This window comes from Ischnura elegans (genome assembly GCF_921293095.1).
Source record: "Ischnura elegans chromosome 13 unlocalized genomic scaffold, ioIscEleg1.1 SUPER_13_unloc_1, whole genome shotgun sequence".
NCBI lineage: Eukaryota > Metazoa > Arthropoda > Insecta > Odonata > Coenagrionidae > Ischnura > Ischnura elegans.
The window spans coordinates 10,431,919-10,458,858 of NW_025791657.1; the positions used below are offsets into that span (position 1 = coordinate 10,431,919).

Genomic DNA, 26,940 nt, shown 5'->3' on the forward strand with positions numbered 1-26,940 from the left:
AAACACTTCAGAGTTTGCATGCTCAGCCCAAATGACTGAAGTATACATTCCTGTGCCAGACTGCTTATTGCCCAGGGACGATAAGTTGGTAAGTTATAATCTCATTCACAGTGAACACTGAGTCTAATCACCTTCAGTTTTACAAATTTCTCGGTAGTATGAGGAATGGGGGTTTGTCTGTTATAAATTTAAGTATTTTTGTAGGAAGTCACTGGATTAATGCAACCTTCAGATGCTGTTCTGTATAGTAGTGACACAGGAGGCAGGAAGTGGAACCACACAAATATTTTCATGCTAGTCAATAGCAGTTGTACAGCATTGATAATCTGTTGATAGAAATGTCTCTTATCCCGTGGAGTATAATTTTGGATACCCTTGTCAAATCTCTGTTCAAGCCATTAGTGGTGGCTATAACAAGGCTGTGTCTCATGATTGCCCTCAATTTTTCCAAGCCATCATCCTCCATTATTTCAACTGAGGAGCCAGCATGAACTGTTGTGGATCCTTTTTATAAGTCTAGGTGAAGAAATGATGAAGACAATTCAATATACAGTGGAACATCGATGTATCGTTCCCACTGTGGTGCCCTTACTGTAAGTGGCCAATACTCTCATTCTAACCATGTGATGTTGGTGGTGTAGCTCTCCCCTCCCTTGTTGAGCGTTTATATGCTGGAGTTTGATCTGTGAGTCGCAAGATTCTCATGAGCATTTTGGCCAGCTGGAGTGGTCTCAATTAAAAGAGGAGTTTTCATTATCGAGTGAGGGAATTATTGATTTGCTTTTATTGAGTGACGCCCATTATTCTATCCTAGTTTCACGTGAAGGACGAGAGTGAAGACCCTCTGAGTGAAGGGAACTCTCCTGTTCTCGACACGTCACATCCAGCTGGAATTTCAAGTGATGCCTCTGACCCATTGGCCATTGATGACCTGGTGAGTGCACTTTTGCCAAGTGTTATTTAATTTTTCTACGGCACAATTTCATTCCTTTATGCATTATTCCTATGACCTCTCAGCAGAAAGGTACTGCCTTGTGCCTCGCATGTTCAATCATGAACAACTACGGAAGAGCTTTCATGTTTGAATCATTTAAATTAAATGTAATGAACAGATTTGGTGTATTTTGCCAAAGTGACTGCTCAACTATGCTCATTGATCAAGTAAGCTCTCTGTCATCTCGGCACTGTGCAGTCATTTGTTATGTGATCTTACAAACACAGTTTCACTTCCGTTTACCATGGAGTGGAAGGGGGGATGTTAGGAATTGAGAGTTAACACTTTCAATGCTGACCATGTAAAACCCAAAATCGACCCCCGGTGCGGCTGTCGTTTTTTAATGCAAAACGCATGCACGGGTGCCAAAAGAGCTGGGAAAAAAAATGAAAAAATTTTCTTGGCCCTAATTTGTTAGCTATGAATTTTTTTTATTTATGACGTGATATCACGTCACCTGCACAGCTGGATAAAAACGTGATGCGGGTTGCATACTGTCGGCTTTTTCCCGCGCCACCGTTTTTCAATTTTTTTTCTGTGCTATGTATCCAAAAAAATACGAGGAAAATGAATTTGTAATGTTCTACTGGTATCGCCATTGGTATTTTGCCACTGCCATAGGGAAATTTTTGGCATAGATGAATGTAATGCAAGTTATAAGTACAAGGAGTCACCGTGAACAGCTGTTTGATTGTGATGGTAATTCTGGGCAAGATATTTCGGCGTATTTCTTGTACTAGTAATCCTAAGTGTCGGGGTAGGGTTCTATAATATTGAATAATTTTTACATTTTCTTCTGCAGCCAGTATTCTCGTCACAAATTCCTTTACTCGTCTCTTGTTTTCAGCTCCAATTCCTTTCTTCACATACGACTAACTGCAAGCATCAGATATTTAACAAAAATGGTTTTCACATACTATATGTAGTCCCTTACTGCAGGTGCTAGAGATGGTTGGCACTCCGCTTTCGAGATTATTTTCCGACGGTGTTAAGGTGTCTCTTGACGTGCATCACTCCTGCCGGCTGTTCTAAGGTTGGAGGGGGTACGGAGTTGAAGCGAGGGGTGATAGTAAAATTTAGTCGGTCCGCTTGTAAGAACTAGGAATAGCTTTTTCGGGAAGGCCATCGGCATATCAAAAAAGATGAGGAAGGTATGAGGAAAGATTTGGCTGACACGTGTCCTTTTTGGGTCGTTGGGGTGGAGATTCCGGTGCCGAAATAATAATAGATGTGGAAACAGAAATAATCAACCCATAACTTCCTCATTACTATCTTCTGAACTCAAGCAAATGACATATTTATCCAATATGATGTGACCGAGTTAAAAGTTAATACATAAAAACTGGAACTAATAGTATTTGCAAGCAAATATCTCACAAGTAATCTTCATTTAGGCCACGTATCGCGGTTCTAACTACGAATATTCTGCGAAAATCTGAAAATGATGTAAATTTTTACAGCTATGATATTTTTTCATTTGGTGCATAATGATATCAATTCGAGTAAACCATTCAGTAATACGTATTGCTAGGAATAGATTTTCAGCATCTATGCCCATTATTACGTACCCGATTACCGAAATCAACGTTTTCTTTCTAATTACACAAGGAAAAAACTAATTCCATCGTGCCTAGATATCTCTAGTTACTTCTTATTTATGAAGCAGCCCTAGTATATGGAAAAAATGAAATCACATGAAATGAAAAAAATATTATATTTACCCAAAACAAATTCAATACAATCGAAATGATGACCATTTTCAAATTATATATTATATGCAACTACGTACAGTCATGTATGTTTTACCAATGTAGGAAATACCTCTCTCACAAATTTTATAACAATATATTTAACCTATAATGCTATTTGCAATATATGATACAAAAATCTATAATACTATTTATGCCTTCTTATGAAAGAAAGAAAAAACTCGGGACAGAGAAGAGGAGAATTCTTGCAGCCAGTGTAGCTATCAGCGGTCTCTTTCCTACGACCGAGAGTTTCCTACACCGCAATAGTGCAATACTTGCACCATCGATACTTCTTTCTGCCACCTTCCTCTTAGATGAGTTCAGGGAAGTGGGATTGAGATAATGATGGTAAAAGTGGCTTGGGATAAGGAATGCAGGATGGAAGAATAAAGGATCTAATGACAGAAAGACGGAATTTATAAAGGGAACTCTTTTCGGCAGGTTCACGATACATGAAAAAACGTGCATAGTTTCGAGAAGGAATTATTAGGGAATCAATGGAGGAGTGAAATGAATCTAAATTGACGGATATTTTTTAGAGGAAACACTCAGGCTCTGAATCATTTTGGCCGGTGTTCGGTGAAAAATGAAGTGCTTGAAGAATGCTAAAGAATCAATCGCGACTCATGAAAGCAAACCATTTCAAACAAGATAGCAATGCTCCATTAGTCGGATATATTGGTTATAGGAATACCTACCTTGTGAAATATTAGGCCTATGAAGGTAAAACTCTTCATAGGTCATTGTTTCCAATTCCTAACCTATTCTTTCGGAGATTACAAGAAAGTATGTCTGTATACGAAAGAGGGTGTCTGGGAAAAGGAGACGCAAAAACACTTGGGTCGTTGGAAGGGGGTGGAATGGTGAGAGCTGGGTTTTCTATGAAAGTGATATTTTGAGGGGTCACTGAACTACTGGTCCACCGCAAAGGACGTTGGGATGGAGAAGGACTGACGGTATTGTTACAGGGTTCAGGGAAAGAATAGGACAAAGGGGATGGGCCAGGGATTGACATAAAGGGATCGGGCGTAGAAGGAGGCAACGGAGTACCTGACTGTGAGGGTTCAACCTCCTCCCCACCCTCCTCCTCTCTAAATTTCTATCTCGTAGTCTTCAGAGAATTCCTGATGCCCATCTCTTCCAGGAGCTCCCGCTATTCGTTCTTCGTGTACATTCGCCTTGAGAAGGCAGAGAGCTAAAAAAAGGAAGAATGGAAAAAATATCTATATTCTCGGTAAATATTTTAAAAACGTTATAAACAATTGATAAACACACATAATCAATTTCCAGATGGTAAATACATATTATTTTTAAAATATAACTCAAATAAAATTTGTCGTCCTCACACATTAATAGAAAGAAATAAAAATAATAGCATAAAATACAGGGGGAAAATGAATGGAAATTGGCTTGCCGTAAGATAAAAGAAAAAATTTCTCCCGATCCTCCCAGGAAAGGTTGCTTGAAACGGCGTTCACAAATACGCTGCTAGATCCCTGCTGAGCAACTTAGAGTCAAAAAATGTCATAATAGAACTGAACCGAGCTCTTACAGAGGGCCGGAACCCTCGGGGTACGCATGACGTGATATCACGTCATCAGCACTGGGGATAGCGCACCATGATGTGATATCACGTCATGCCGCACTCAAGGTGTTAAACTGAAAACTATTGACTAACGTACAGTGAAACAGATTGACCATGACATCATAATGTAGCTGCTAGCTAGATTCAACTACATAACTCGCATTCCTTATGAGAGATTGATGTTCATAGGAATCAAAATGTTGCAGATTTGGATTTTGTGATGAAAGTGAAGAGGAATTTGCTGTGGGGACGAGGGATATCTTAGACCTACTTTACCATATTTGAATTGAGTGTTAGGCATCGGCAATGTTAGTCGATTGCCAAAAGGTATCAATTGTTAGTGATGTTAATGCTTTCAAAGCTGACCATGTAAAACTCAAAATCATCCCCCAGTGCGGCTTCCGTTTTTCCCTCTCCTGTCAACTGCACAGTAGGGCGGATCGCAAAAATCGATTTTTTTTTCAAATCCATCTGGCCCAATGAAAGAAAGTTGTGGGACCGATCAAAAATAAGGCCTGAAAATTTTCAGACCTGTACGTGAACCCCTGACCCTCGCTCAAATGCAATTTAGGGGGGGAAGGTCAAAATTCGAAAAATATAATATTTTATGGTCACTCCCTATAGATTTTGCCGAGTTACTGTACTTCTAGGGCGAAAATGTCGTGCATTTTGACGTATCTGCCACCGTTTAGCCACAAAATGCCTAATTTGAGTCCGCGTCCGCGAAGAAATATTCCAACGCCCACGCAGCGTCGCGGATACCAGAGCCGCAGGCCGATCCCCTCCCCTCCACGCTCGCTTCTCCCCCTCCTACGCCTCTAATACAGCAAAATTCCTTCCGCGCATGCTGCTAGGAGGTCGTTTATCTTTGATAATATAAATCAGAAGATGGTAGAAGGTAAAAAACGATGCGTAATGGGACGACTTGTCCCTTATTTGGCGCCTCGTCGGCGTTAAACAAATCGATGTTACCAACTTTTAGAGAAGTGATGAAATATTTTTAGATCTGCGCACGCAGGAAAGGAGACTACCATCTATGAAGACGCCTCTCGAGTGGCTATGAAGGTGTGCGAACTATGGTGACGTGCTTCTCTTCCATTATGAATGTGACTAAATGGATTTAGCGGTACCACAGGAAGTACTAAAACTTACGAAAATCGTCATTTGCCAAAAGTAGGGTTTTATTGAAGTAAAGACTCAAACAATTTTAAAGGAACATTTTAAATTGTGCGATATTTTTGCGTGTAAGTGCATTGAGGAACGTAAGGTTCCCCCAATGAAGAAGTATTTTGAGAGACAATCTGACGAAAAGAAAAATAATGGCTGCTGGATTGAACCCTAAAGAAACTCTACAACTGAGGAAAAAAGGGAATCGTAGGAGAGCGTTGAGTCATCATCGTCAATTCTTATACGGGAAAATAGTATCAAAAATTTTCTTCATCTATTCATCCGAAGAAAATTAAACTGGCGAGAAATTAGCCGATTTATATCTCTACTTTCCCCATGAAATAAACATTAAGGACTATAACCTCAAATTGGAACTTCTTCGCGGAAAATGCGTCTGCCAACTGTGAAAGAGGTATATGCAAGAACCAAGCAACAGCAATTATCGTTCCCGTAACTTTACCTGACGCAAAAGTCATAACTTCGTAAGATACATCAAAGCTAGTGTACCAGAATTACTTACGTAGACAGAAAAAGATACTAATTACTGTGAATAAGAAAAGAGAGGGGTCATCAAAGGGCCTTATTTTATTGGAATGAAAGACTATACTCTTGTCTGATGAAAAAAGGGAAGAGGACTTATCAATACAAGTTTAGAGGGGAATGTGTGGTGTTAGTTGAAGAAACAGGGTTCCTCTTTTGGAGGTTTGCCTCCCTCGTCGGAGGATTAGCAAAAGTTATAAAATCTGCGATTATCGATTCCTTTCCGAGTGAAAATTAGATACACAGAATTAAAAAGGATTTGATTATGATGGTACTAAGCGAATAGCGCCCAAAAAGGAGGCATCATCCCTTTGCTAAGTATAAGCATAATTACAACATCCCTTGCAGTGTGGGTAGACTCTTCTCGGGATTCCCACCGGGTTAATTTTTCCATAATGGCCAACATTTCAAGCTCCGACTGGGGGTTCATCCTAAGGGATAAATTTTGTTGAACCCCGAAAAGAGTTTACACACATCATTCGCCGGGAAAGCATCAAATCGTATTTCATCCCTTACAGTGGTCTATTTACTAATTGCACTAAGTTGACTTGGATTTGCGACATAAACGTTGGGAGGGTAATCTAGGGACCCAATTTGCGTTTCTGCAAGGATGCGTCTGGCGACCAATCCGAGATTTTTTTAATTGCTGGATTTTAATATCGACGTAAAGGACTACCCGCTAATGATATACTGGAGAGAGACTCCGGTTCCTTCGGATATATCTGAGCTTAGAGCTGTGGAATTTAAAAATCTATCGATGAAAGTTCAAATTTGAATTTCAATATTCCTTTTATTATACATACGGACGAGAGATTCGCGAAAGAATTTACCAAAACATTGTTGAAGGCAGCAAAAGACGAGGAATGACACCAACTTAAGAAATACAGACTGGAAAGCAGGTAATCGAGTAATTCCTTCATGATTGTTCCTCACTGGACGATGCTGATACATCAATTATTAGTAAGACTAACGAAGAAAGACGCACTTGGTGTGAATTTTGGTGCATCTGGGGCGTTCGAGAGGGGAGCGGGGAGGTTACGCCGGCGGCCTTCACCCTTATTCATCCGTTTAGTCATAGCTGTCGGACAATACCGGAATATAAGTGCATAGCCTAAGTTCCCAAACTTTCATAGCCACTCGAGAGGCGTCTTCATAGATGGTAGTCTCCTTTCCTGCGTGCGCAGATCTAAAAATATTTCATCACTTCTCTAAAAGTTGGTAACATCGATTTGTTTAACGCCGACGAGGCGCCAAATAAGGGACAAGTCGTCTCACTACGCATCGTTTTTTACCTTCTACCATCTTCTGATTTATATTATCAAAGATAAACGACCTCCTAGCAGCATGCGCGGAAGGAATTTTGCTGTATTAGAGGCGTAGGAGGGGGAGAAGCGAGCGTGGAGGGGAAGGGATCGGCCTGCGGCTCTGGTATCCGCGACGCTGCGTGGGCGTTGGAATATTTTCTTCGCGGACGCGGACTCAAATTAGGCATTTTGTGGCTAAACGGTGGCAGATACGTCAAAATGCACGAAATGTTCGCCCTAGAAGGGCAGTAACTCGGCAAAATCTATAGGGAGTGACCATAAATATTATATTTTTCGAATTTTGACCTTCCCCCCCTAAATTGCATTTGAGCGAGGGTCAGGGGTTCACGTACAGGTCTGAAAATTTTCAGGCCTTATTTTTGATCGGTCCCACAACTTTTTTTCATTGGGCCAGATGGATTTGAAAAAAATCGATTTTTGCGATCCGCCCTACTGCACAGCGGGATAGATATGTGATGCTGGTTGCATAAGGTCGGATTTTTCCCCGCGCCACTGATTTCTTTCATTTTTTTCTGCAGGTTGTGTCCCAAAAATATACAAGGTAAATGAATTGGTAATGTTCTAATGGTATTGCCAGTGGTATGTTGCCACTGCCATAGATAATTTGTGGTTCAGATGGATGTATACCCATGCCTCGTATAGCGCAATTTCGATGTAGCGCAAATACATTCCTTGGGGAAACATCGTAATCCGGTATAGCCTAATCAAAAAACTTTATCGCTCTCATGATAACTCGTGAACTTGCACTCGGTGCTCACGAAAGTGATATCATTTTACGCATTTTACTAATAGTGCTTGCCTCAAATCTTCTTTGTTTATTTATTAAACAAAAACCATTGCTATGCAATGGACAAAAGCATTACTCATCATTGGATTTAGATAGTCGGCCTACCAAAGTAATTTATCTCCACTCCTTAACAGACTGACAATAGTTAATTTAGATCATTAATTATGCGTGGAGCTAGTGGAAATGAGTTTTTTTAAGCAATACGGTATGAGATGTAATTTTTGCCATCATAGGTTATCAGGCGATTGACTTCCAGGTAGAGAATCTATGCTAAAGACTTCGAGGTCATTGGTATTTACGCAGGAGAAATGGAGTGGTGGCTGAGTTGCATATGAATAGTATCAACACATAAAGGGTCTGCATTAGTTTCAAACACAATCGCATCATTCCCTCCCAGCAGTCGTTGGCCCTCTGTGTCACAGGAATACAGTGCTGCATTAGGTGATTTTGATAGATCCATACAGAGGGAAAACCAAGAGAACAATGGCCAAATATAGGAATGCGGGTAGAAAAATCAAGAAGTTATCATGAAAAACCATTTACCTAGAAGAGAAATTGAAAGAGGTGAATTACTTTGAAAATAGAGATCATCAAAGGAATGTTGCATGGAAGTTTAAACTCACGATTATCTCTTTACTGTTCTGCAGCTGTAAATTTTGAAGCCACCAATTATAAGTATGTTCCATACTCAGAATCTGATGCATTGTTTCCTTACCTCTGTATTTGTATTCTCAGTTGTGAGTAGAACATTCTTTTTTGTAGAATGCTCCTTGTGCCTTTACTATTCCAATGTCTATTTCTTTCTTGCTTCTTCCATCAATGGTAGCTAGACTTTATGTGGCTTATAAATGAACTTGTTACTCTGCTTTGTGTAGCTTAGCATATAAGTCTGTTTGTAAGGTTATGAAACATGAAAATCACATATTATTGAAGCCATGGTAAGTAGTTGATTTATACTTCAAAGTGGTGACGTTATCATTTGCTTGTTATTTTTTATCATGGATATATTCCTTTTCTACCTGAAACAACTTCACTGTTTGAAAGCATTGTCTTATACCTTTTCAGCAAATAAGTTGTAAATGGTTCAGTTATTTCCTGGAAAACTAATGATGTTCTACTTAAATTGCATTGCAAATTTTTATTTAGTCCCTGGATGTAAAAATATCTCAAGAAAACACCACTTATGGGTAGGGATAGGAATTTTTGGAGGTTTGAGAGGGAGAAAAGCTGCACTTTGAAATTGGAAATTCGGTTCTTTCAAATAGACATTTTGGTGTTTTCTCAAAAACTGCAAGTTTAAATATATACTTACATTATTTTTTATTTCGAAACCTAGAAAAGGGTCAGTATCATAGGTTAACCAAATATATCTCGGTTATGTGACACTTCCCTTGTAGCTATGTCATGACTGCAGACAATCACCTCAGTGGTGTAACCGCGAAAGTGGATCTCAGTTGAAAAGTACGTTGTAATACCTGTCGGTAGTGAAATGGGGAATGTGACATGTGTAAAAATTGCATTCTGTTTAGTGTGGTTAGTAAGTTTTAATTATTTCTAATATGTAAATTTTAGTCTAAATTACTTCTTTTACAAATCCCACTTGATCTAGAATAACATACTGTAGAGTCAAATCAAGCCTCCAGGATAGCTGAGAGTCAATGCCACTCAACATTTTGCATACTTACACAATATGATCTACTATATTTTGTTTCTTTCAACCTTCAAAGTATACTTCAATAAAAAGTTCTAGTTTCTCTTGAGCTAAATGATGACGCCTATCACCCAGCACTCTTGTTTATGTAGAAAAGAACCGTTCACAGTCGACATTTGCTCAAGAAATCCAAATCGATTTCAACACAGCTGCACTAAATGTTGGAAATGTTAGTGACATCCCTAGCAATACTGCTGTAACATCTACCTTTAGCTTTCCAGTTACAGGATTCTTCACAGAAGATTTCAGTTCTTTGTAACATGGCATTACATCAATATCATCCAGTTTGGAACACAAACTTATTCTCTTAATTTTCTGCTCAAGTTCTTCAGTGATAATCATTTGTATTATTTCAGCCGGGTCAAATACATTGATTTACTTACAAAACTGTGAAGTGGGATCATTAGCCCGTAACTCCAGTGGCTTGGTTACAGCATGGGAAGCTGCACTGGACAGGACTGCACTCATTTTCCCCTACTTACTGTCCTTCCGCAATCCTCTAGCAGTTTAATAACATTGCTCCCCTAACTCCTTCATGCAATGACTTCAAGTGCTTGCTGAATTCCCCTAAGCTGCCCATCTAGAATAGGTACAGGTGGCTGTGAGTGTCCTTCCAGAAGTGTGGTCATTTCAACAAAGTGTTTGCCATATTCTGTGATGAACATAGCCTGTATTTGGATTGCTTCCTAATCTTCTTATGAAATACTACAGATAAAATCAACCCAGCATTATCTCTTGTCATGTCCTTACTGTGCATAAACCGTACAATGTCCTTTTGCATGTGTTGCAAGATATGCCACTGATTCATACTAGCAGCTCCACCTGGTTAAAATTGGTTGAGGAAATAGTGGCACTTGCTGATTCGGGGTAGGCTGTATTCAGATATGTTTTCTATAAAGGTGCTTCCTTTTTCATGTGTTAAGGAATGCCATCTTCACTTTGGATACTGCTTGATGCAAATTTGCAGATCTTTCACAAGAGTATACAGTACTAAATTAAGGTTATGGGCCCAGCACTGAATTATCAGAACATTGTCTGACAACAAATCCTCCATTGCATGAAAACATTTTGTCATGTAGCGAGCAGAGTCGGACACTAATGCTGTTACACAATCGAGTGGTGTTTCATACTTCTTCAGTGTGTCTAAAATTTCTCTTCAACATGTTTTTGAATTAGCTGTTTCCAAGGTACACACTTTACCAACTACTATGTTCAATGCACTATCAAGCAGTTCAACAATTTTTAGCAAGATCACAAAAACATTTTTTCTCTCTTGTCCATTGTTATATCACAAAAAACTATCAGCTACTTGTCCTTCAGTTGAGTCTTTGTGTTGTATTTTAGATCAGGAATATATTTGTCCCTTAGTGGGCAAATGTAGGTAATTTCTCCAGCACCAGTAGCGAGGTAAAATTATTCACAGCGGTAAATAAAATGTTAGTTTTCCTATGACTATGGAAAGGATTAGAATGCTTTGACTTAATTAACAAAAAGCTGCTGTTCTCGTATACTTGCCCTCAACGAATTCAATCAAAAATAATTGACAGTAGCGGGTGTAACTTTGTGGAAATCCATAATCGCAGGAATAGAAGGATCAACAATTTTGCTATTTTCACATGGTAATTCTTTGAGACCAACCATGGTTTCGTTACAGCAACCTTGATAATTTTACGCTGCAATGAAACCATGGTCGGTCTCAATAAATCACCATATTGAAATAGGAAAGTTGTTGATCCTTCTATTCCTGTCATTCAAAAATGACTTCATGTGCTCATTTTCCAATTTGTAGAGAACAATGTCAGCTTTGAGAAAGTTTCATACTACCCACTTTCCAAAATGATGATAAATTTGGTTTTTCATGGCAGCAGTTGATGCAGATAGAGATTGATGTTTTTAACTTTAAAGAATAGCCTTACCTACCAAATTTTGCAGCAGTTAGATGCTTCGAAGATTTCCAATCTTTTTCAATCGAGTCTTTCCTTTCCCAAGCTACCTGACAATTACAGAATTTGAACATTACCATACTTTTATCGATACAATAAAATCCATCCTTTTGATACTGAAAAGCCCTGTCCCTTTTATTAATTTTTCATTCGGCACTACAATAACTCGTCAAAATAACTAGAATCTCTGAGACACCAGCAGCAATATTTAACAATTGCCACTGAAAAATCAGTTATTTGACAGACATAGCTAAAAGGTAGAGATCCAAACAGTAGATATTCAGGCACGTGCAGTCCATGGGTGCATTCATCAGGCTAGCGCCGGGCTAGCGGACAGTTCTACTCAGAATTTACCACTGAAATCTGATTTTTATGCTCACGGAATGACAACAGTTCTAGGGGCATGCTTCAGATTCCTCTACTAATATAATATTCCATTGATGATGTTGATAAGAAAAAATTGCATATATTGCTCTTATGTTGTTCAACTCAGAGAGCATAAAGACGGTTATTCCCTCAGAGTAAGGATGGGAGATTGCCATATATTGCCTAGTATTGCAGCAAATCGAAAACACGCGATGCCATCCTCCCGCGATTGTATCGCAACATTAGTGATGCTCTTTGGAACTACACTTGTCCACATACCTAAGGAATACTCGCACTTGTGTTAATTTTAATAGAATTGAAATCATTCTGTGTAATGTAATGCTTTTTCCTGTGTTTGAAATTATAGTTTCAAAATTTTCCCCAAAAAAATAAAAATTCGTATTTTGGGACACAATTTGCGACATTTCGTGAGTTCATAAGTCATTTTCCCAGTCACTTTGGGGTATTTTGTAACGCGTTACCTCTACCAGGACACTTTGTGTCTAAATCCTCAAAATTCATGATGGCTAAATTTTCCCATCCCTACTTATCAGTTGTCCATGCAGAGTATATGAACCTTCACATTTTCCCATTGAAGCTATGCAAGCTGTGTCATATAAGGAGTTTATATACAGATTTCTCTTTTTTGTTAACTCAGAATGGCCTTCTGTTATATCTTGTCTGAGTAAGTTTAATTTATTACTCAAAAGGTTTGATGTCTCTAAAACTGAATTGCAAACCAAAATGTACACTAAATTTATCCTCCATTATTGACCCTATTTATTTTCCATGAATGTACATTATCACCTATTAGCTCTGGATTCTCATGCAAAGTTCTTTCGTAAAATAAGTTACAGTCACGAATAAGATTTTATCTGGGGTTCTGCATCTCCAGAAACGATTGGCCTGTGGATCATCAGGTGGCTTTTGCAGGGATTTTGCGATCAAAATAAGAAGTAATAGTTATATAGTAAAGTGGTATTTAAAAAAAATATTATAAAGTCCTAGCATTAATTACCTTAAGGCAGCTTGCAGGTAGTATGAAGAATATATCCATTTGAAACTAACTTTAATTTTTTTCGTATGAGGAATGCTCAAAAGTTTTGTTTTAATATTTCTTCTATCAATCATTAATGATGATGATTGGGGTTTAAGTTGCAGCCCAATACCTTAACTGCTTCCCAAGGTGAAAAGGTGGAAGCTCAGGGCATGGGAGCCATGGTGGCACACCTGGACTGGACGCTGGTCGGGGCAAAGGAGGAACCATCTCCTGAGGAGAATGCCCAGGTATGTGTGCAATTATTGCTATGCAATTTGATGAATTGTTGGAAGAGATTGTGGGCAGAAATGTTAATCAAGGAAAATGCTAGGACATTTAGATTTTTACACAGCTTTAAAGGTAAACCATTTGATTGAAAGTTGCTAATTACTCGAATAAGTTTTCTCATCTTAAAAAAGTGGTTTTTTCCTTTTCATGTTGTACATTTTTATTGTAGTTTTATTGCCTTATAAAATCCTGGGATGGATAAACTAAACCTTATTAGCCCTCCAGTGGGGATGTGGGGCTCCTTGGTGGCCCATAGTGTTTCATGTGTTTGCTCTTTTTCACATGATGACATAAATTACCTGTGATTGTCAGAAGCTACCCATTATTTTGGTGTCAAATGCCTCACATAGATGCTTGTTATTGACCTGCACATGGTTGGCGTTTAATAGCACACAAAAGGAAGTTGGCATGTATTGGCCATGAGGTAACAGTGTTTGGCATGTTTATGCTACTGTTTATTGGAAGTATAGTGACCCTTCTTCAAATTCCTATAATCTTATTTACGCTGAGGTAAAAGTATTTACAGGCAGTCTTACCTATTTGATTCAAAGTTACTTATAACGGGAACAAGTACATATTCTTATCTGAAAGTAAGTCATATTTTTCTCTTTATTTTGTATCTAATTGTTGTAGTTTTCTTGCCTCATATTTTTATGTTAAATCTTGGTACCGATGAATCAAATATCAATATGATATTTATATTACTATAAACTATCCTGTGACCAATAAATCATGCCTCATGAAGACGTTTATTTAACAATATGAAATCCCAGGACTGATAATTCATTGCTCATTAAGAAAATCAGGTCTCACATTTCAATCAAACTCTGTAGTGTTGTAGTTCATTGGGAGCTGTCCACAAATCTCCTCCCATATTAGGTTATACAACTAATGGTTTTTAAAGTGGAATGCAGTTCAACATTTATATACCTAATATGATCCCATAGAAATGGTCTCCCTTCAAGTAGGAGCGGTAGCCCGGTGTTAATGTCCTAGGTTTGATGTTTACATGTAGCACTTTTCAAAATTTGTTTATACTTTTCATTTTACAAATGTCAGCTGTTCATCATTATTTCCATGATATTCACTGAAAATTTTACAAGGGGTGTTTTTAAAGTAAGTACCGTTTCGACATAAAAAAACAAGTAATTTTTTTTTCAAAATTAATTTATTCACTTGTAAGGCCATACTTTACTCTACATTTCTACATAATTCCCATTATTATTTAGGCATTTATCGTATCTTGGGACCAGCTTTTGTATGCCATCGTCAAAGAAGCTTGCCGCCTGATTAGACAACCACTGTTTCACAGTCGTTTTCACTTCCTCATCATCGGAATGGCGCTGTCCTGCCATTAAGGGTGTGTTGCTAGTGGATTTTTTTTTACTTGCAGCGACACAATAAATGCAGCAGCGTACTGTGCGACTGTACAAAAATTGCGCTGCGCTATTCAAAACAAAAGGCGTGGCATGCTGAGTGCATAAGTCGTTTTGCTCCATGATAATGCCCGTCCACACACAGCAAATCGAACTCAAGACCTTATCACTTCTTTTGGCTGGGAACAATTAAACCACCCTCCATACAGTCCCGTTCTAGTGCCGAGCAAACATTTGCTTTTGTACTTGAAGAAGCATCTGGCGGATCTGCACCATTCCGATGATGATGAAGTGAAAACGACCGTGAAGCAGTGATTGTCTAATTAGGCGTCAAGCGTGTTTAACAATGGCATACAAAAGCTGGTCCCAAGATACGATCAATGCCGCAATAGCATTGGGAATTATATAGAAAATTATAGTATGGCTTTTCAAGTGAATAAATTATTTTTGAAAAAAAATTTACTTCTTGTTTTTTAATGTCAAAATGGTAGTTACTTTAAAAACGACCCTCGTAGTTTTCTATGTAGAAATCTTTTTCTGCAATGCAGTGTCAGATTTTATCCCATTTTTTCATTCAGATGCCTAGTTTCCATTATGTAATATCAGTTTATTCATTGCCAAAGAAACCTTAATTATTATATGGTATCGCATGAACTAAATTGCATCCATTACAGAGCTATCTAATGAAGATAATATCACAATGCAGGCGGAACATAAATCAAAGACTGTTTACATGTTGAAAAAAATGGAATAATATATTATTCCCTGAAGTGTTGCAAATATTTTTATTTTGTAAAGCCGATGTCCCACAGTCAAATTTGCATCAAAATATTTGCATCAAAATTTGATGCAACTGACGCGCACCCTGTCCCACGGTCAAAATTTTGTCCAACTGGCTTTTGGTCCTATCGTTTGTACAAATCACCGATTTGTACAAATGGATAGGACAGGTTCTAATTTTTCATCCAATTGGATGAAACCAACCAATCACAGGGCCTTTGACAAAAAAGCATTGGCAAGCGCTGACACACAGGCCAAATAGGTTAAACTTATTTATCGTCTGCATGGGTATTTTAATTAATAATTATGTATATTATGGACAAAAAAATAAACTTTGTTGTATTCCACACAGTATCCACCTTTTCAGGTCGTTATCGTAATCGTAAACCTCTAGATAAACACCTGAAAAGATCGAAACCGGTTGAGTTTTTTAATTAGTATTGTATTGAATACTAAAAGGTTTAGTTTTAAATTTATAATATCACCATACTACGAAGTGAATTCACAAAACATTATTTCAAATATATGTATACGTTCGTGATTGTCTATTTCATCGCCTGGTGTGGCCCTAAAGGTAAATATGAGCAAAAATTTGTCTTAGTGATAGGCGATGGAAGCTCTCAACTAGGAAATCCGTAATAATTAGTTGATCTTTAATAGAAAGGAAGCGATATTTAGAATCGCATTACCAGGAGGGATGTTTTGGAAATATTAAAAGATTTACTTAAGGTATCGAGGCCGAATTTTACGCTTTGTGGAAGGCATACAATGCGAGCGAGCAGCTGGAGAAATGACTAATATGAACTGACGATTGTACCTGTGGAACACTACAGCTGCCCATTTCTATTACTATGATTATAGGATAAGAACCTTATTTTAGAAACTGATAGATTAGGAGAGAAAAATGTGATTTAAATGCACGCTTACAGCACTATTCATAACATCTCCTCAACCACAATGTCCATCATTTATTAATAACATTTTCCTCGCGGGAATAAACTGCCTCACGTTTGTATCCTGGCGTTTTATTCTGCCCTCAACCTTGCTGATAAGGGACATGAAAATATCCTCACTTGTCGTCAATTATATTATCGATAATAAATGGTAACATCGGCGACCAACTCCTTCTCCAACATATTTAGCATGCTTATTCCAACGCTTTCATACCCCCTTTCCAGCCAAGGCCAAGTTCAGCATTCCATCTGTTTTCTTTTTTCGCATCTTTAATGTTCAAGAGGCCTGTTCAGACAATTTCGCCTGCTAAAAAAGAAAGAATCCTCCACCTCCACAAGTTTCCTAATTGTTTACATAAATATCGTCTTTCGTTTGTTTTTGATCAAAATGAGATGCATCGTGGGACACCCCCAGTCCAGTTGTATCAAAATATTTGCATCAAAATATTTGGACAAACATTTTGATGCAAATTTGACCGTGGGACATCGGCTTAAGGAAAAAATTTGTGTGGAATTCCAAATTTTGTAATAATGTGGTGCAAAAAAAAGTTTAAATCAATCCTTTCAAAAAAAGTCCTGAATCTCTTTTTGCGCATGATTAATATCTTGATGATTACTTCCAGCCTACTTTAAGTGAGGATGGGGACCCATTTGAGAGTTCAGCTACTGCCCATGAGTCTGCATTTGGTGAGTACTCTTACGGGTTGCAAATAACTCTCTACATGGAGGGATTGATGTTAATGTGGGGGATATACAAGTAAATGCTATTATTTAGCCAACTTTTAGTGTGACTAGAGCAATTATTGAAAATTTGACAGTGTCCCATAAGTCCACAATGGAAGCAATGGATGAGTGCTTTTAAGGGCCTCAAATAGTTGCATTCCAGTAAGGCTTAGGTCACTTTCAGACTTTCAGGACAGTAAAGCACAGGTGCTGTGCTTTAATATAATCTAATGTCCCTACCGATGCCTTCATACCAGTCAAATCATGCGCTGTTCTCCACTGCGCCCATTTCTAACCGGCCAGGAATTGCAGCATCAACAGCGTCAACTGGTCGTGAAACTCAGACCACTTTCAGATGAGAAAACTCTGGATTTCCTTGTTCCATGCGGAGAATGTAGGAATGTGGAAAGTGGTCTCTTCTGAAATCGGCCTTATTGTGACTGATTCTGAAGGATGAAGAACCTGAATTAGTCATCCATCCATATTTCCTGTTGTCTTTATTTTAAGTGGTAATTGGATAGGGGAGAATTTGTATATCTACTTACCTTTTTTGTAGTCATTTGAACCGTTTTTAATGGTCTTCCCTAACAAAATATTTTTGTTTCACTGAAATTTTTGGGTATGTAAATGAGCAATGGCTAAGAATTTTTCTTTATTTTCTCTATTTGGCATTTTTGACAGTTAAAGAGTCATATTAAGTGAATAAAAAGAATGCTGCCTTGCTTCAACCAAGCTTGGAGACTAGTTTATTGAAAGAAAAAAATTTACTCGTAGTACCACGCACCTTTTTTCCAGAAATGCCGGTGAAAAGCGGTGCGAATCCTCAAAATTATATACCCAAAAAGCCAGAATGGAGCATTTTGTTTGAGAATTGTGTATGAAAAGTAAATTTCAGGGTTCATTGAAAATGTAAATATGGAACTTGGTCAAATGAGGGCAAAAATTAGCTTTGCTTTTGGACCATTTTCAATTCGTGGGAAAATTAGCGAAAATCTTTGAAATGAATGCATTCCTATTCACCCTTTTGTCCTTGGGATTAGCAGTGGTGCTTTGTTAGGTTTTACTGACAACTAGGCATGAAGCTTCCTTGGAGGAGAAAATATGGTTGACGTAATATTAAATTTAGAGGTATGCTCCAGAAATGAAATCAGTATGGCTAAGAGACAGCCGAATTCTTGATAACAATCAAATAATTCTACATTCAATCTGCATAATACCCTGAAAGGCGTGTGGTAGGGGGTGTTAGGACTTCCGCTGTTCTTACATAAAAAGGAGATGCTCTATGGGAATTAGGACTAGCGTTTATTAAAATCCTTTACTGCTCGGGGGAAAAATGAATTCTCATATCTACCCGTTCCGCAAAACAACTCTTTTAATTTATCGTTTCTATCGGACCTGGAAATATAGTGGGGCTCTAATATTTTGTCCTCCGTGTCGCTTCTAAAGAAATCCATTCTCAACTGTTCAAGAAATCTAAGCCTAGCGTGTGGCCTTTGAGTCTCCAGTGGCTCCCAGTCCAATTCACATAACATCTGAGTAATGCTTTCTGTACAAAAGTAGCAGTTTTTGACGAACCACACAGCCTTCCTTGGTTTTTTTTCAGTTCGCTGATTAAGTCTTTCTTTGCCGGATCCCATACGTTTGTTGCATTATCTAGATGCGGTCGGACGAGTGCAAAATAGCACCTTTCTTTTACTTTCTCATCTGAAAATCTTCCCACAATACGCTTGACAAATCTCAATTTCTTCCGGGCTATGCCACAAGTATTTCTTATGTGTGTTCCCTACAATAGGCTCAAGGTTATCGTAACTCCCACGTACTTCACTTCGTATGTTGCCTATATGTTAATAACATTGACTGCATAAACATGGTTATAGCTGTACGAATTGAGCAAGAAATGTACCGTCATGCATTTGCTCAGATTAAGTTTGAGTCCCCTATCTTGCCTCCACAAATGAACGTTGTTTCAGTCCAATGATAGAATTTCATAGTCTGAATGATCACTAATTTCGCGATAGATGACAGGGTCGTCAGTAAATAAACGTGTTATACTGCTTATGTGGGAACAGAGTTCATCAATGTATACAATGAACAACAGGGAGGAAAATCTATTTTTCCCTTAGCCAAAATAATTGCTGAAAGAAAAAGGCTTACATACGTTGGTGCAAAAAAAAGAAATAAGAGGAATTCGGAGAGAAATTTTCCCTTGCAAAAGCAGAGCAGGGAATTTATCTCTCTTTAGTTCCCAGAAGAATTGACGATGTCATACTGACCCAAAATAATAAACTAGTCCTTATTCTTTCTAAAATACGTCATGATTATGCCATTGATGCTGAAAGGGATAGCCAAAATAAATCTGATATGCTTACATCTTACAACAACTAAAATTGACGTTGATGTAGTGGACGTCCAATTCTGTGCAAAAACTACACTGCAGGACGTAATACAAGATGGCAGCCTTCGGTCATTGTTTTTTATTAATTATTGAAAATTTCTGCTTCCATTGCCCTTGGCATTTTAAAGGTTCATTAAATATCTTCTCAAGTTTTTAGGAGTGGTTTTCTGCAGAAGAAAGCCTGGGAAATGATTAAACTGCATATAATGAAAAAGAGTGGAAATGCTACTATCCCAACACAAATAAGAGCTCAGGCTTGCGTGCAATATTTGGAATATATGCCCCCAGTGCCGCTCCAAACCATAGCTTATCTCATGACAGTTGGGTATATTTCACTCAAGGGAGTTTCTTTTGGCTCTTTCTTCATTGCTTTTATATTTAAATTTTTAATTACCTCTATGAAAACTAATCCAGGAAATTTTCAAAATAATTTTTCTAGATACTCATCTGTAGTACCACAAATTTGATTGTGATTACCATTGTTAGGAACCTTTTTAATTTAGAAAATATTCACCAATCATTAAATATTCGATTAAAAAAAATATTTTTCCCTTCTTAAAGGACCAATTCTGAAAGGGGTCTAATTTAATTCTTTTTCTGCAATTGGAAGTCATGTGTGTGATGCGTATGTGTATGCTTGATTATTTGTATACGTATCATTTTAACCCATGATTTCGTCTTTTTTGTTCTACTACACCCTTGTTGCCCTCGTCATTTTTATGCTGCGTTCTTTTCCCCTCCATTCATTTATATCGAGTCTCCAAGTTTAAGTCCAACTTGGGCAGCAATTGTACCACCTGTTTGTGCATTTTTCTATCCATTCAATGGATTTTAAATAGAAGATGTTGTAGTTTTAATTTCATGTTTGACGGTGTTAGTTGCTATTTGAAATTTTCTTCCAGGGGTCCCGGCTGCCGAAGAAATGCCCGAGCAAACAACATCAACTTCATATCTGCTTGCAGAAGGCAATCTAAGGAATCATTCAATTGATGAATGCATTGGTCCCACACTTTTGGTGGCACAAATTGATTCCAAGGCTGGAACATCCCATGAAGAGATAGAGAAAAATCTGATAGATAGAGACTTGGAAAAATGTGGTGCTTCTGAAACTGATGAGATATCAAGTTGCTCAATTCCTGATGACAGACAATGTAATACCAAAGACATTGAATCACTTAAAAGCAGCAGAGTTGGAGCCGCAATGGCTGTTGTAGGGGAGAAAAGTGGTTGTGACGCACCAAATACCTCGCAGAGCCTTAGGTTTATCAGAATTAGGGGAAACAACAGAAGTGATTGTGATACCATCATGGGAGGCAATGAGGAGATAGATACTTGCTTGATCAAAAATCCAGGGAACAGTTACAGTTCAAACGAAGATTCATATCATTGCTTCTACTGCAGTGATGTGTTCGAAATGAAAAATGAGCTAATTAGACACATGACAATTCATTCTGTTGCTCATAATTTTGATGCTGCAGCAGAATCATCAATCGTAGATGTGTCTCTGGAAGCACTTCCATCAAGCGGACACAGCAGTTCTTGCGAGCCTACCGCCTCAAAGGCTTTAAGTGAGCAGGAGAGGAAAAGACTAGAGCCCATGCCAAAAGAAAATGTGCTCATCAAGGAAGCCAGTGGAGGAAAAGGGGATGAGAAAAATATAAGACGATTGACAAGTTTCACTCTAGGAGAGAAATCAACTACACAAAGTTTATCTTCAAAGTCATCTAGCATTAGAAATCTACGCAATCACGTGGGTTTGAGAAAGGGAGAGAGACCATATTCATGCAGCGAGTGCACTGAGTCCTTCACTCATAAAAGGGACCTCACCGTACACAAACATACACACGCAGGAGAAAAATCGTATTCTTGTAGCACTTGCTGCAAGTATTTTACTCATAGAGGTCATCTCGACATTCACTCGCGAACACACGCAGTAGAGAAGCCTTTTATGTGTAAGGTCTGCGGCAAGTTCTTCTCTAGGAAAGACAATCTCTACGCACACGTACGTACCCACACAGGAGAAAGGCCTTTTTCATGCAACGTGTGTGAAAAGTCTTTTTCGATTAAGAGCAACTTAGTTAGACATGTGCGCACGCACACGGGAGAGAAACCATTTTCTTGCGACGTGTGTGAAATGTCTTTCTCGGATAAGAGCCACTTAAATGCACATGTACGTAGGCATGCGGGAGAGAAACCGTTTTCTTGCGACGAGTGTGAAAAGTCTTTCTCGGTTAAGGGTGACTTAGTTAGACATGTACGTACGCATACGGGAGAGAAAAGTTTTTCGTGCAGAATCTGCGAGAAATCTTTCACTCAGAGATGTCATCTCGACAGTCACATGCGAACACATACGGGGGAGAAGCCTTTTTCATGCAATGAGTGTGAAAAGTCTTTCTCGGAGAAGAGCCACTTAGTTAGACATATTCGTACTCACACGGGGGATAAACCGTATTCTTGTAGCATTTGCGGCAAGTGTTTCACTCAGAAGAGTATTCTCGACAGTCACTTGCGAACACACACGGAAGAGAAGCCTTTTTCATGCAACGTGTGTGAAAAGTCTTTCTCGGATATGAGTAGCTTAGTTAGACATATTCGTACGCATACAGGGGATAAACCGTATTCTTGTAGCATTTGCCGCGAGTGTTTCACTCAGAAGAGTACTCTCGACAATCACTTGCGACAACACTCGGGAGAGAAGCCTTTTATATGCAATGTGTGTGAAAAGTCTTTCGCTAGGAAAAGTCGCCTCACCTCACACATTCGAACACACACGGGAGAGAAACTTCATTCTTGTAGCATTTGCTGCAAGCATTTCACAAAGAGATGTTCTCTCGACAGTCACATGCGTTTGCATATGGGGGAGAAAGGCATTAAATCATGACACGAGTGTGAAAAGTCTTCTCGGATAAGAACCACTTCGTGACACATTTTCGTATACACTCGAGAGAGAAGCCTTAGTCGTGCAGAGTGTGCGAAAATTCTTTTCACAGAAGAAGCTATGTGGTGGGAAACATGCAAACGAACGCAGAAGAGACCTTTTTCACGTCGAATCCACAAATATAATCTTTCACTCAGAGTCGTTCACTTAAAAGTCACATGCGAAACAACACGAAGGAGAAACCATACTCGTGCGGCGAATTTGAATGTCCCTCTCGACAAAGAGCCTCTTAGTACATTTGTACAAAAAAAACGGGATTTGCTGTATTTCTGCGACGTCTGCAGCAAGTCTGTTACGCCATGATGCGACCTAGTAACCCATTCGTACACACACAGTAGATAAACCTTGTCAGTGTAACATTTGTTGGAAGTGTTTTGCAGTGAGTGGGTACCTTGAAAAATATACATACATGCTCACACGTGTGAGCGCAGCCTTGTTTATTCATAGTCCGCATCACGTCCAACACTGCAAACTGTGGACCTGACTACCACATGTGTAAACGTACAATTGTGATGCATTATTATTATTATTATCATTGCGTATTTTGCACCAAATCTTTCCCTGTTATTTATAATCCCAACCTCCACACGTGCTCCAAATTGAGAGACTATTCATGTTGTGTATGTTGCGTGGTTTCACTCTGATAAGTCACGTTTACGCATGCAACATTTTCTTGCGGACAGAATAATTTAAATAAATGTTACAAATGTTCCAATTAAACCTCATGCAAAGCTGCACAGAGAAGTGTAATCGTTAATTTTCGCCGGCACAACGAGAAATGAATGATGATATTGTGTCAATGGGCCATCTACATGTTTCTATGAAATGCGTGCCCAGTAATGTGTTCCTGGTTTTTCGTAATGAATACTGAAAGAGAAGTTGCAGAAAAGGGCACACCCAGGCTATCAGATTAGGATGAAGCAGCCTACGCTACACATTTTTGTTTAAACACGTCCACAGTATTCACTCCAATGTTTCTGGCCTTAAGTCCAGTCTTAATTGGCATCTTCTAATTGGTTCCGAATTTTCTTAGAATTAATCATGTGTTCCTTGAATATTCTTTGTTCAAATAATTATTTTTGTGTCCATATTTTGTAAATAATGTGATATCAGTGCACAATAAAAGGCTTATGGCCGAGTTTGTTAATTTAATGAATTCAGCATGTTATTTATTTTCATTGTTAAAAGATATGCAATTTTATTCCTATTTCTCTGTTTCCACTCGCGGCTGAGCGATTTGTCACGATTTGTCAGAATGGACAGCAAGGATAATCGTGGGCCATTAACCTTAGAACGGTGAAGTTGCGAGAAAAGGCAGCAATGGAGGTGGAAGGTGTACAAACATTGGCAGAATGCATGGGGATGTTATCGGAGGGTGTGAGAGTAAGCAGAGGGTGGGGAGTGGATGCTAGGTGGCGCTGAGCGCACTTGCAGGGGTTGGTAATGAGAAAATGATTCAGAGGACACGTCGGACGCAACCAAAAGTAGTACTACGGAGTGAGTGAGCAAGAGATTCATCTATGTACAAACTTTTGCCGAAATCCGTTCAGCCGTCTGGAAACACATGGCGGACAGATAAACATGATTTAAAGATTGCATATAAAAAAGATTAAGCGTATCCTGACATTATCTTATCGCCGAGGAATGCCATAAGTTCCTCCTACAAATCTAGGTTGACATTTTTATATTTAGATTTTAATGATACTTTGTACGCATATGTGATTTTAAAATTTATCAGTGAGAAATAAAGAAAAAGTCTAGACGACTTTCACATTTTAATACCTTTTCAGAATGAAGAAATGTATTTTAGGTTAACTAGAGTATTCCTCTTTCTCCACTCATAGAGATTACATGATGTTACATTTGAGGGTAATCTTGCATCATTGTCGCCTCTAGAGGTGCCATTGGGTGTTTATATTTATTTATTGCCAAGGAAAAAATCTTTTTAATGGATAGTTTCTATCAATATGCTTGCGTTCAATCGTTAGATAAAATTTAAAATTAAATTTACTATGCCAAAATAAACATTTTTGGTTAAATATAAGAGCAGCCATTGTAAGATTAGCAACGAGAATTGACCCACGTGCATGGCACCCGATATATCGAACGGCTGTCAATTTTGGTAATATAGATAAAAAAAGTAAAGAATAATTTGAGGAAATATGAAAGAATAAGATCAACCTTAAGGACAAATACGAGATGAAAGTTATCAATATATTAAGAAAAAAAAACTTAAATAAAAATAATTGACACACACCTGCAGAGAGCGCTTTCCGGATTATCTTTTCTTGGAGAGAAAGGAAGCTCCCTGCTCTCCGCGGCGCATTCACGATGAAAACCATTCCAACGAATCCTTGCATTTCCTAGGAATTTATTTATCTTGCTGTTGTACATTAGCCGGGGAAACTTATGTCAACGCATTGGTATCTACTTTTTATGCTTTTGGTGGTGGGTCTTCAGTCTCTGTGTAATTACCAAGGACATATTACATTCGTGATCTGTCGTTAGGGGTAAGGGTGAGCAGTCCCAGATTATGAGGGTCCACCACCTGCTAGACACACGCCCGGGGTCGATGGAAAAATATCTTCCCCGCTCATATCCGCACACAGTGGCAGAAAAATTTTGACGCTCCCCCAGTGTCAGGTTTACAGCCACCGACTGCGTCCGCCGGGGATGCAGATGTTGTGTTGACATTTAGTCATAAAATTTAGCAGCGACATAAGCAAGTTTATATGTCGAATAAGCAGTCGTGGAGAAAAGGCGGCAGTGATTCGAGCAGATATGAGCCTATCCCTGGGCAAGATAGGCCAACTAAATAATACACATAGCCTCTGTAAATGCCGTGATTTGGCGATGTTAGGCTTCTAAATATGCCTCGCATAATCTGGAGAAGTCAGCAGCTCATCTCCATATGAGTAAAGTTAGGGGCCACGGTGGTCAGAACAGCGACACTCATTTCATTGCAGGTGTGAGAACATTTACGTGAACGGCTGTAGTACTGCGATGATGAAGGCAAGGGGAAACAAACACAATATTATCCCGAGGAGTCGCCGTCTCTCCAACGTTAAATTATCACTCACGATGGAATTCCCTTGGGTAAAACATTCCGGAGGTAAAAGTAGTCCCCATTCTGATCTCCGGGAGGAGACTGCCCGAGACGTTTTAATGGTCACCTGCGATGAAGTTTTGAAGATAGGTATAGTGGCGGAAAAAATTGACGCACAGCTCATCAGCGTCTGAATGCGGCCAGTTCAGGAACCACTTGTCTCCCAAAACTTCTTAGCATTTAGCGTTTTCGAAGTCTACCTTGTTCGTACTTCGCGGATGGCGGATAAACGAAATTGTCTATTTTGGTGGGCCTTAAGTTCGTTTCCATTCTGAATTTCAAGGATGTGTGCATCCGAGACATCGGAAAAAGGTGCGAGGGTTCTGGCAAAACACGGCATAGTGACACTTTTGTGACTTTGTCGTGTTCTGCAAGAATACTGTGGCAAGGAGACAGACGACCCCATATGAAACGCCAAGTACCATTCAGAAATAAAGACGAATTTAACGAGTCGAGTGCTCTTGCGGAGACTCGGTCATGTGCCAAACATCACGAGCCTTGAAATGCAGAATGAAAGAACACCAAAGAGCTGCCAACAATGGATAATTTCGTTTATCCACCATCGCCGAGCATGTATGGGGAAGGCCAATGCACATCGTGTACTTCGGAAACTCACCACCAAACAGAAGCAATAATTTCCCCGGCTGATTAAAGAGGCCATCGAAATAGCCAAAACACCAATCTTCAACAGGGAGGACAGCTACTCGCTCTCCAACGCCTCGATGAAACTCTTCCCCAAACCAGCCAATTGCCATAGCTTGCCGCTCTTACCATAATCAAACCTTATATAAGACTGCAAAACATCTGCATCCGACATTTCAAACCTAAAGACGCCTGCAGCAACGCTGGCGAATCTATCGTTGAACGAGGAATCGGCGCTGAGGGTAACTAGGAAGCCAAGCTGCACCAAGAGGCTAATATTACTTGGACCGTTCTCTCCCTGTTACGGAAGCGGCTTTTTCTGCTCCTTACTTGTTGGACCACAGCCAGTAGACAGGTGGGGGACTGCGCTGTCGGTTCGCTGCCTGTTTATTACTTTTGTTTTACCGCTGACATTTAACGTGTATGATATACGTATATGTATTACTAACATTCTACGAAAGAAAACTGTACATGTCAATTTTCAATTGACCCCCCGGTTTGGAAGTAAGCAGAGGTTTGCGTTGTATACAA

The 26,940-nt window shown here is 39.0% G+C and overlaps 1 protein-coding gene across 2 annotated transcripts; it reads left to right on the forward strand.

Annotated features, from left to right (window-relative positions):
• On the forward strand, positions 1–23,690 carry LOC124172429 (zinc finger protein 271-like). 2 transcript variants are annotated; one of them, XM_046551868.1, is made up of 5 exons: positions 1–88; positions 815–934; positions 13,325–13,456; positions 17,229–17,292; positions 20,626–23,690. In XM_046551868.1, the coding sequence occupies exons 1-5, from the start codon at positions 32–34 to the stop codon at positions 22,602–22,604; spliced, it is 2,352 nt and encodes a 783-aa protein (XP_046407824.1). In that variant the 5' UTR covers positions 1–31; the 3' UTR covers positions 22,605–23,690. The 2 variants fall into 2 exon arrangements, with proteins under 2 accessions (XP_046407824.1, XP_046407825.1); XM_046551869.1 differs by having other exon boundaries at positions 13,331–13,456.
• Positions 23,691–26,940: the final 3,250 nt, after the last annotated feature.

What these genes read in the sequence shown, in the direction of transcription:
- LOC124172429 (XM_046551868.1), top strand. Translation starts at nt 32, where the DNA reads ATGACTGAAGTATACATTCCTGTGCCAGACTGCTTATTGCCCAGGGAC. An exon ending in CATTGGCCATTGATGACCTG is followed by an intron (nt 935 to 13,324) that starts GTGAGTGCACTT and finishes TTGGGGTTTAAG; the next exon opens with TTGCAGCCCAATACCTTAAC. An exon ending in TGCCCATGAGTCTGCATTTG is followed by an intron (nt 17,293 to 20,625) that starts GTGAGTACTCTT and finishes ATTTTCTTCCAG; the next exon opens with GGGTCCCGGCTGCCGAAGAA.